Source organism: Solanum tuberosum, unplaced genomic scaffold (genome assembly GCF_000226075.1).
Source record: "Solanum tuberosum cultivar DM 1-3 516 R44 unplaced genomic scaffold, SolTub_3.0 scf00044, whole genome shotgun sequence".
Lineage (NCBI taxonomy): Eukaryota > Viridiplantae > Streptophyta > Magnoliopsida > Solanales > Solanaceae > Solanum > Solanum tuberosum.
The window spans coordinates 1,432,431-1,443,974 of NW_006238970.1; the positions used below are offsets into that span (position 1 = coordinate 1,432,431).

Here is an 11,544-nt window from a genome sequence, read left to right on the forward strand (position 1 = left end):
CCAAAATCAATCGATAGTTAGAACGAAAGAGGAGACCAAACCCTACTAAGAACGCAACAGGTTTTCTTCAGTTCGAACCCCAAAATCGAAAGATTTCTCTATGAATTTCGTCATCAGGTATGTGGAATTTCACTAGTGGATTCCTTTCATCCATTAGGTCCCTAGAATTCAGTCAGATTCTTGATTACTATATCTTGTTTAGACCTAGGGTTTCTAGAACTTTAGAGAATTGTTGTGATTTAGCTGTTATAGTATTCTTAATCAGATTATTAGGTTCTCGTAACATTGTTGCTTAGTTCCTTGCATGAAACTCAGAACCCTAGTCGTGTAGATTCGTTTAGTTCATGAATTACACTAGCTAGAACAGATATATAGATATATATGCCTCAGATTTCAAATGTTTCATTATCAGTACTTAAATGCTGCATTTTCAGTTAGCATGTGAGACAATTGAGCTATCCAATATATTTCAGTTATGTTGTATTGTACACATTTTCAGTTGGGAGTAGGCTTAACACCGAGTTTGGACTAGGGTCAGTCACCCTCATAGTCCCAGAACTACATGCCCCTGTAGGTTTATAAGTCCCCTCTGTTGGCATCAAATTTAGTATCATGCCAGTCATGCCTTTATACCCCTGGCCAAGGTATATTGGGTCCTCTCGATGGGGCGTATACATCGGACTCCACGTTTTAGCTCACGTGGTTTTATGTTGGTTATTAGTAGCTCCCACAGTCAGACTCTCAGTGCATTTGACCAGGTTTTCAGTTATATTTCAGTATTCAGTTTCAGCATGTTAGGTACTTGGTCATTGCATTCAGTTTAGTTCATATTCAGTATATTTCAGTATCTTCATCATGTTTAGATTATATCATTGCTTAGTATGCTTTGTTCATTTATATGTTTGTTCAGCTTTATCCTATCCTGCATGCTCAGTACCTTCCAAGTATTGACGCATACTCTGCGCTACATATTTTCGTGATGTAGGTTCAGGTCCTCAGCATTCAGATCACGCGTAGATCGGTTCCTGATCCACACTCAGCAATATCATTAGTGAGTTCTCATACTTCGAGGACAATAGACATGTTTTCTATTTTAGTCTTTATTTCAGTTTCAGTTTTTGCTAGAGTTAGCTGGGGCATGTCCCAGCATCTCTAGTCAGTTAGAGGCTTATTTCAGACATAGATAGATTCAACTTTAGTATTTTGAGTTATAGTTCAGTATCATTAACTCTTATTCAATATTTTTATATTAAGACTAGTTTTGGGTATTCCCCATCATTCAGTTTATATCATGTTTTAAGCTTCCGCATAGTATCTTTTTTTAAGTTGTTTAAGTATGCTTATGATATGCCAGCTCAGGGTTAGCTTGGGGTCATTTGTGATCCTAGGTCCCGTGTTTACGTCCAGGGGTACCCTCGGGGCGTGACAAGTTGAGTCCAAAACTCCACCAAAAAAACACATTCCTCAACTAAATAAAACTATCTTTTTTACTAACTTTTATGTACTCTAAATTATCTTGTTCTCAAAACAAAGTAAAATCACCATTATTTATAAGTAAGGAATTCTTTCTTGCAATGAATAGAAATATTATGGAGTAGTAAATTATCTAAAAAAAAATGGCCAAACAAGATATTATTTATCAAACATATATATAAAAGACTGTTACAGTGGCATTGATTGCTACTTCTACAACAAAGAGCTCATTACCAGTAGCATTACATGCTGGTTATGGTTTGCTTCATTTCCAGTCAAGACCCTACTATGGGTTAAAACATTAGAGTACAAGACTCTTTGATTACCTAGTTTAGCTAGGTTATTACAGAGTGGAACTCTAAGGTCTCATTTGTTTGAATTTAATGGAGGTTTGAATATTAATCATTCAAATTCATCCTAGTAAGTGTGTTTGAGTTTTAAGTCTGAATCTTAATCATTCAGATTCAGCCCATTAAGTCTATTTATTTCTTTTTCTTTTAATTTTTTTTATTAAATCTGAGTAGATTTTAACGAATTAGATATATAGGAGAGTCTTAGGCCTCATTTGTTTCATTAAGATTAAGATGTCTGAATCAGAATGCATATATGAGTGATTAAGATCCTATATGTGGATATGAACAATGAATGATTAAGACCGTTTGTTTTTAAGCATTTAAATAAATATAATTTATTAATATGTAAATACTAATAAATGTTATAATTCAAAAAATATAATTTTATATTATACGCGGATTTTGAAAAGAATATGAATTATATAGGGTGGTTTTGAAAAGAATATGAAGTATAAAACATATGTGTCTATTTATTCAATTTTATACATGTTTAGATATCTACTTATACACATTCAAAGTTAGAGGCATGAATGTCAGCCGAAAGATATCCACCAAAACCAAGTTAAATAGTATATTTATATATTATGCCTATTAATTACTGACATGACCGAATAACTTAAACGAAAAAAAGAAGAGTCGAACCAAATAATACAAAATCAAATTGAAAAATCGAATGCACTTCATTTTTGGGAAAGAAAAAGAAAAAGAAAAAAAAGAAAGAAAATGTAAGGGGCATTTACGTAAAAAGACTTGAGAGCGATAACCCTAATCCTCATCGTTAAGACTATAAAATGCTCATTATCCCTACATCACAACCCCTTCATCACTTTTGCTGTGATTCCCTTCTCTCTGCTGTGCCGCAATATCCTAAATTCTGTTCTCTAAGGTTACATCTCCATCTCTAATCTATTTTTTTTTATACTTGATCTCTTCTTGTACTGTGATTAGATCTGTAAATCAATTGTATACATAGTTTCTTAATCGTGTAGGTGATTTTCAGTATCTTCTCGTAAGATCATACTTACTGAAAGCGTTTTGGTATAATCGGCTAGATTCATTTTCAGTGTTTATACCGCCGATCTGTGTTTGAAACAGATCTGTAAATGTTTCTAATGAATTTTTCATATGTATATAACATAAGTTTGAAAACTGTAGATATCTTTTTTACTCTTGTGTGACGGCCTCTTGTCCTAAATGTTGTTATGATTCGGTTTTTATATAACTTTCATATCGTTCCAGAAATTAAATTATTTCAATATACAGTAATTTAGTTCTAAAATGTGTTTTTTTTTTCATTTGTAACTCTGTAGTTGCTACATTTTGGGCTAATTTAAAGGATTTACTTAATGTAGATAGACTTTTTGAGTTTATTCACTCACTGCAAGAGCTGTAGCTGTTTACTTTATTTGCAATCTTTTTTACCCTTAAGTCATGTTCACATACAGCTGTTACTCAAAATAATTCAGTTAGTTATCTAAAAAAATTAAGATGTCAGTACTTTAGTATTGCCTTACGCATAATGAGTCACAGGAAAGACATTTCATTGTTTTTCATTGTAGAACAACTGGTTAAGCCCATGCCAGGTTTATCTTTTCAGTTCTAAATATTGAATGTGCTGAATTTTGAATAAAATTACTTGCCTTTTAAATATGTTTATCTGTTTTGTATTAATTGCAGTCTTTAAGTAACTCAAGATGGGTAAAGAGAAGATTCACATCAGTATTGTGGTCATTGGTCATGTCGACTCTGGTAAGTCGACCACAACTGGTCACTTGATCTACAAGCTTGGTGGTATTGACAAGCGTGTTATTGAGAGGTTTGAGAAGGAAGCTGCTGAGATGAACAAGAGGTCATTCAAGTATGCCTGGGTGCTTGACAAACTTAAGGCCGAACGTGAGCGTGGTATCACCATTGATATTGCTTTGTGGAAGTTTGAGACCACTAAGTACTACTGCACTGTGATTGATGCCCCTGGTCACAGGGACTTCATCAAGAATATGATCACTGGTACCTCCCAGGCTGACTGTGCTGTCCTCATTATTGACTCCACCACTGGTGGTTTTGAAGCTGGTATCTCTAAAGATGGTCAGACCCGTGAACATGCATTGCTTGCTTTCACCCTTGGTGTCAAGCAAATGATTTGCTGCTGCAACAAGGTTTGCTTTTATTCATAGAATAATAGTCATTTCAAGAAAGATATGCCATACTAATTTTGTTACTGTCTCACAGATGGATGCTACCACCCCCAAGTACTCCAAGGCTAGGTACGATGAAATTGTGAAAGAAGTTTCTTCCTACCTCAAGAAGGTTGGTTACAACCCTGACAAAATCCCATTTGTCCCCATCTCTGGTTTTGAAGGAGATAATATGATTGAGAGGTCTACCAACCTCGACTGGTACAAGGGACCAACCCTCCTTGATGCTCTCGACCAGATTAATGAGCCCAAGAGACCAACAGACAAGCCACTCCGTCTCTTTGTAAAACCCTAACGCTTCGCTTATTTGTTTTTGCGCAGCCACCGGTTTAGCGAAGCTCTCTCTTTTCTTCATCTTCAAAAGGTTCGATCTAAATTTATTTATTTATCCAATAAAAGTGAATGCTAATATAATTGTGTTTGAATTATAAGATTTGAATGTAAAATTGGTTTCATATGCTTGTTTTTTCTTGGTCGAATTGGTTTTTACTGCATACAGGTTCAGATCTTTTTGATATGGCAAATCCACAACTATTTGCATGTTTTGGTGACTGAATTCTCTATAGATATATGTTAGTATGTTTGTTGTGATGGAGAAATGTGATTTCTAGTTTGTCAACAAACTAATTCTATGTCAGATCTAAGTTTCATGTAGAACCATTAGCCCAGAGTTTTTCTTTTAGAAATTATTTTTGGTAACCATGTTTGTCAAAAAAGTAATTCTTGGTTTTCTGTTTTCCGATGATCTTTAGATTCTAAAGCATCATGGGTAAGGAGAAGATTCACATCAGCATTGTGGTCATTGGCCACGTCGACTCTGGAAAGTCGACTACCACTGGTCACTTGATCTACAAGCTTGGTGGAATTGACAAGCGTGTTATTGAGAGGTTTGAGAAGGAAGCTGCTGAGATGAACAAGAGGTCATTCAAGTATGCCTGGGTGCTTGACAAACTTAAGGCCGAACGTGAGCGTGGTATCACCATTGATATTGCTTTGTGGAAGTTTGAGACCACTAAGTACTACTGCACTGTGATTGATGCCCCTGGTCACAGGGACTTCATCAAGAACATGATCACTGGTACCTCCCAGGCTGACTGTGCTGTCCTCATTATCGACTCCACCACTGGTGGTTTTGAAGCTGGTATCTCTAAAGATGGTCAGACCCGTGAACATGCATTGCTTGCTTTCACCCTTGGTGTCAAACAAATGATATGCTGCTGTAACAAGGTTTGCTTTTATTCGTAGATGGAATTAATTGTTAATTAGAGCTGTATATGTCATGCTAATTCTGTTATTATTTTTTATAGATGGATGCTACCACCCCGAAGTACTCCAAGGCTAGGTATGATGAAATCGTGAAGGAAGTTTCTTCGTACCTTAAGAAGGTTGGTTACAACCCTGACAAAATTCCCTTTGTCCCTATCTCTGGTTTTGAAGGAGATAACATGATTGAGAGGTCTACCAACCTTGACTGGTACAAGGGACCAACCCTCCTTGATGCTCTCGACCAGATTAATGAGCCCAAGAGGCCAACAGACAAACCCCTTCGTCTTCCACTTCAGGATGTTTACAAGATTGGTGGTATTGGAACTGTCCCAGTTGGTCGTGTTGAGACTGGTGTGATCAAGCCTGGTATGGTTGTGACCTTTGGCCCTACTGGTTTGACAACTGAAGTCAAGTCTGTTGAGATGCACCACGAAGCTCTTCTGGAGGCACTCCCTGGTGACAATGTTGGGTTCAATGTTAAGAATGTTGCTGTTAAGGATCTGAAGCGTGGTTTTGTTGCCTCAAACTCCAAGGATGACCCAGCTAAGGGGGCAGCCAGTTTCACTGCCCAGGTCATCATCATGAACCATCCTGGCCAGATTGGAAATGGATATGCACCAGTGCTCGACTGCCACACTTCCCACATTGCTGTCAAGTTTGCTGAGATCTTGACCAAGATTGACAGGCGTTCAGGTAAGGAACTTGAGAAGGAGCCTAAGTTCTTGAAGAATGGTGATGCTGGTATGGTTAAGATGATTCCCACTAAGCCCATGGTTGTTGAGACCTTTGCCGAATACCCACCATTGGGTCGTTTCGCTGTGAGAGACATGAGGCAAACTGTTGCTGTCGGTGTTGTCAAGAATGTTGACAAGAAGGACCCAACTGGTGCCAAGGTCACCAAGGCTGCCCAGAAGAAGGGAAAGTGAACAGTGCAGTGTGATGCTAGTGTTTCCAATGCTATTTATTTTCATCAAGTGTGCTATCAAGACTCTGTTTTGTTTACTTCTGCTATAGTGTCTTTGATTTGCTTTTTAGGCTCTTGTTTTCTGCCTTGTATGTCATGTAACCATTCTCAGAACTGGGTACTTGACAGGCGGTGGCGAGCATGATTTGGAGTCTGTTTTCATTCTGTTGAGGTGCCTTGGTTTTCCAGGTGCCTCAGGATATTTGCTTTTGGTGTTGCGTAAGTTATATTTTATGAGCTTTTAAATTTTTCTACTTGTTCCTGTTTGTTGAAGATTTGGAGTTATAATGCTGCTGGGGAATCAGTTCAGCTTTAGAATTAGTTGTGGTTGTTCCTCCTTATCATACTTGATAGGTTATCTGAGAATTCAAATGTTCTTTTCTTAACCTTGTTGATTGGTGTTTTTGTTGTATGAGGGAGAATGAAGCATAGTAGTCCACTGCCAAAAACCTGCCGCCCTCCTTCCACACATCCATCCCTGTTTGTTGAATATACGTGCACTCAACTATTCATCCTATGTCAATCCTCAATTAATTTTATGTTTATATAACAATAGTTTTATTTTTCACCAATATAGCAATAGTTTATACAAAACCATTAAAATTAATATTATTGAAAAGTCATAATACATAAATTGGACCCTAAACTTGACTTTAAATTTTAAGTATGACCTCTTAACTTTTGTAGTGCACAAGTAGGCACTTTAACTATTCAATTCTTAAACAAAAAAACACACGAATCCAACAGCCAAATTGTGTGATATACAAACGCTCCTACGTGTTATTGAGCCACTCAGTGGCTGCCATGTAATTAAAAAAAAGAAGAAATTAAAATACAAAAGGGTAGGGTCGTATTTTCTTTTTCCCAATTTGCTCGATTTTCACTCAACATCATCGGAGCCCTAGCCCTAATTTCTTTGCAAATCAAAGTAAAATTGTGAAGATTTGTGGTCAAAGTTCTTATCTTTTGGATGTTTATGTGTTGTTCTTCCTCAACTTAGTCTGGTTATGTTAATTTTTGCTTTTTGAAAGTTTATATTTGGTATAAGCTGTCACCATGAATGTAAATTCACTTTTTTTATACCTGAATTATTTGCAGACCAAGAAATCATCATTATAGCTCTTTTTACACAATGACAAAAAAAATTAGAAGCCATTACATAAAAAACGACCAGAAATTGTGCACAAAAAAGAGAAAAAAAGCTTGAGTACTAGAATTAGGAAGAAGAAGAAGAAAATGGGATTTTGATTTGAAAAAATAAGATATATTAAAAGGATTCATTAAGGGTAAAATTGTCATTTCCGCTTTTTTTAACTGTTGTGGGCCTCGAAAAATACCCCTGACGCGCCTGAATTGCGTCTCAATCACGCGTTATGCCAGGTTGGATTCGCGTGTTTTTTGTTAAGATTGGATAGTTGAAGTGCCTACTTGTGCACTTTGAAAGTTAGAGGTCATACTTAAAATTCGAAGTCAAGTTTAGGGTCCAATTTATGTATCATGCCAATTGAAAAACGAGCTTACATGGAAGAGACATGCTACTGCACGATTTTCTCCAATACTATAATTATCTCCCATTCTATTATTTACCTTCCACGATTAACTCAAAAAAAGGTTACAGTCTCCCCAATAAAAAATAAGGTATTTTAACCAAAATAAAACTTTCTACCTTCCTCTAATCTAATAGTTTGTTCAATTAACGGTATGAATAGTGTGTCAATTTTAATTCGGCACTATGGAAGATGCGACACAACAAGTATGTGTTGATAGATAACGAGGGAATTGGTGATTGATTTACTTTATAGATTTAAATTATTTGATGGGTTTTTTTTCTCGATTGTAATTTTGAAATCTCACAAGAATATTATTGTTGTAAGTGATAGTGTAGTGAATATATTTTAGATGTTTACCGTCTTTCGTTTTTGAAAATTTGATTTGTGTTTGTTTGTATATATCGTTAATTCAAAATAACTTGATATTTTGTGGTGAATTTGATTTTTGATTGGATTAAGGTATAAACCTTGAAAGTGTAAAGTATATACGGAAAGTTTGTCAAATTACTGCTATACTGTATACCAATTGAAAATATCATTGTGTCTATATATAGGATTTTCGTTTTATGTTCAGATGTCGTTGATTACTTGGTATTTGTGATGAATGTAGTTTTTGGTTGGATTAAGATATATACCTTGAAAGTTTACGATAAATTGGTTAAATTAATGATTAATGTGTGTTGGTGTTTAATTTTTGGGAAAATTACGCGTATAAGTAAACATATACTAGTTAATTACTTAACATAGCTATAGTGCCTTAATTACAATTCACGACCTACTTTTAGCTATAATTACGCGGCTCAGCATTTTTATTTTGTATAATTCGCAATTCGCATGTTTGTATAATATAATCTGTATAATTTTTGTATAATTCGGAATTTGTATAAACTGTTTACACTTCTAATGTTTGTAATTGTATAAATTTGTTATTCCGAGTTTATACAAAAATAACTTAATTATACAAATGTACCCGCGAATTATATAAAACCTGCAAATTATACAAATCTGTGAATTATACAAACGAGGCAACTTAAACTATAGCTACGGCCCGTAAATATGCAAATTATAGCTATGTAGTACAATTAAGTTTATAAAGTGACTATTTGTGAAAGTTCCTCTTAATTTTTTCATACCAAAATAACAATCATAACACTGTACTAACTTAATAGCTAAAATCGTCTGGTATACCAACTTGATTAAGAATTTGATATAAACGAATCAAACTATATATACCAATATTCAAACCAAACTTATTGTTGTATATATATATATATATTTATATATATTTGGTGAATGTGGTGGTGTTGTGAATTTATTTTAGATATTTAACTTCTTTGTTTTTTTGATAAATATGTTAGTGTATTTGCTATAGTATGATAATTTATATACGCCAAATTTGCTTGGTGTATGTGTATATGTTTGTCGTTGTTGTTAAACACACCAAATTGATTTAATTATTGATTAATGTGTTTTGGTGTATTTCATACCAAAATAACAACTTTTGTTTGTATTGATGCATAATATTTCGATATGACTTTTAACCAAAAAAACAACCATACTAACATACTAATTAATGAGGTAAATCATTTTGTATACCTACATGATTAGAAATTTGATATGAAAAAAATTCATATTGTATATCAATATTCAAACCAAACTTATATTCTGAATTAAATTGAAACACCATTTTGTTATATATATATTGTTTAATTACTTATACAAGTTCAAATTGTATTATGTATAGGAATTATTTGTACTACTTATTTTAATAATCTCAATAATAGTTTTGGATTTTGATTAACAATAAGTTGTAATGTAACGCAGGAAAGTATGTGGATTTCAAGATTGAAGGAGCGATATATGATGCAAACACCAAATACAAAGGCTTAATTATTACTATTACTTCTCAATTAGGTGTGGGCACAACCATATTTGAGTTGGTACTCCAATATGTCGTGAATGATCCTTCTACACCGAAGATTCATAATGATATGGGTGTTCAAATTTATTTAGATTAAAAAAAGTGTGATTCTGCGAAAGCACATGAGAGATATCATCACATACTTTGGTAGAGATAGTGTTACCACCAGATGCAAGAAAGCAACTAGGGATACCACCAAATAACGACAATAAGAAGTGATTCAACGAAGAAATATTCAAGAAGTGAAAAGTCAGTTGTAATAAATATGGTACACTCGAACATAACAAGAAAACTTGCCCCAAATTTCCACCCAAGAATTAACATGGCTGTGGTTTTTCTTTTTTCGTTAATTTTTTTTTTGCTGTTGAATCCTTTATGATTTTGTTGACTTTCAATTGAGTTTGGTAATGTTGATTGCACTTTTTTACAGTTTTGTTTGGGGTCGTTTGGTAGAGTGTATTGGAGAAAATAATACTTGCATTAGCTTGATGTATTATTAGTACCTTGTTTGGTACACTTTTCTAACCTATGCATAACTAATGCTTGTAGTAGTAATACACCCTATTGTGTATTGACGAGTGTATTACTAATACCATCTATTTCTATGCATTAGTAATGCAATGGGTTCTAATGCATGCATTAACATTATTAAAGACACAATTACCCTCAAAAACTTTTTTTACATCCTTTCTATTATATTTGTTGAGGGTATTTTTGTAAACAAATATTTTTTCTAAAAAAACCATGTAATGCATAATATTTTTAGTACACCAAACCAAACATTGCATAAAAAAAATCTTATCATAACTAATGCAAGCATAACTAATACAAGCGTTACTAATGTAAGCATTACTAATACACTATATTTTGCACTATTCTTATACACTCTACCAAATGACTATGTGTTTTAACGTTAAGTTTTCCAATGTCTTAAAGTTGACTTTTCATTTTTATTGATATATCACTATTTGTATGGTGGAATCATATGGGTATATTCAAAGGTATTGTCTAATTCATAAATATCGGTATAACTATTGTCATATCATTGGTGTTTGCATATTTTTATATTACATTGCTTTTGACTTGGTGAAAAATACAATACAAAGGATTAACATTGTTAAGTTAATTTTTTATTTTTATTACATGTTTTTTTTTCCAGAATTAGATTGAATGATATTAGTGATTTTGAATTTTATACCAATATTTATATGAAAACAATGTTAAAGATGTGAGAGAAGGCTATAATTAATAATTAAATTTTGATTGAATAAAAACTTAAGAGAGAGAAAATCAATAATATGGACAGAAAAATATTATAAAAAAGTATAATTATGGTTGGAAAGCCAAAAAGTAAACAGTAATTATCGATCCCATAAATTTAGCACATAACCCTCCAAAATAGAAATTAAATGGATATTAAAATATATAAAAAATAAAATTGAAAATTCAATATATGGGAAAAAATAATATAAAAAGTATAATTATGGTTGAAAAGTCAAAAAGTAAACAATAATTAATAATTCAATAAATTTAGCACATTTCCAATTTTCTCATGTTTGGTTGGGTTAAATGTTTTGGAAAATGTTTTCCAAATCAACTCATTTTCCTCAAATTTAAGGAAAATGACTTCCATTCAAAACTTAAGGAAAACATTTTCCAAAACTCTCTTCCAACTTCCAATTAAAAAAAAAATTGTTGAAAAAATCAATTTATTTGGTCCCTACCCTCAAACCATCCCCCAACCACCACCCCAAAAAAAATAAAAAAATAAAAAAATTCAAAGTTTGTTTTTAAATTCAATATTTTTACCCCACCCTCATCC

General features: G+C 33.4%; 1 protein-coding gene across 2 annotated transcripts; it reads left to right on the forward strand.

Annotated features, from left to right (window-relative positions):
* Nucleotides 1-2,676: 2,676 nt before the first annotated feature.
* On the forward strand, nucleotides 2,677-6,572 carry LOC102600444 (elongation factor 1-alpha-like). Of its 2 annotated transcripts, NM_001288552.1 has the most exon segments (4): nucleotides 2,677-2,712; nucleotides 3,504-3,982; nucleotides 4,056-4,301; nucleotides 5,575-6,485. In NM_001288552.1, coding segments are annotated over 3 exon segments (1,347 nt in total). In that variant the 5' UTR covers nucleotides 2,677-2,712; nucleotides 3,504-3,520; the 3' UTR covers nucleotides 6,214-6,485.
* Nucleotides 6,573-11,544: the final 4,972 nt, after the last annotated feature.

Bases quoted from the DNA above. Each gene is read 5' to 3' on its own strand.
- LOC102600444 (XM_006343392.2), top strand. From the start codon at position 4,787: ATGGGTAAGGAGAAGATTCACATCAGCATTGTGGTCATTGGCCACGTC. The intron at 5,249-5,328 runs GTTTGCTTTTAT...TATTTTTTATAG, and splicing joins TGATATGCTGCTGTAACAAG to ATGGATGCTACCACCCCGAA.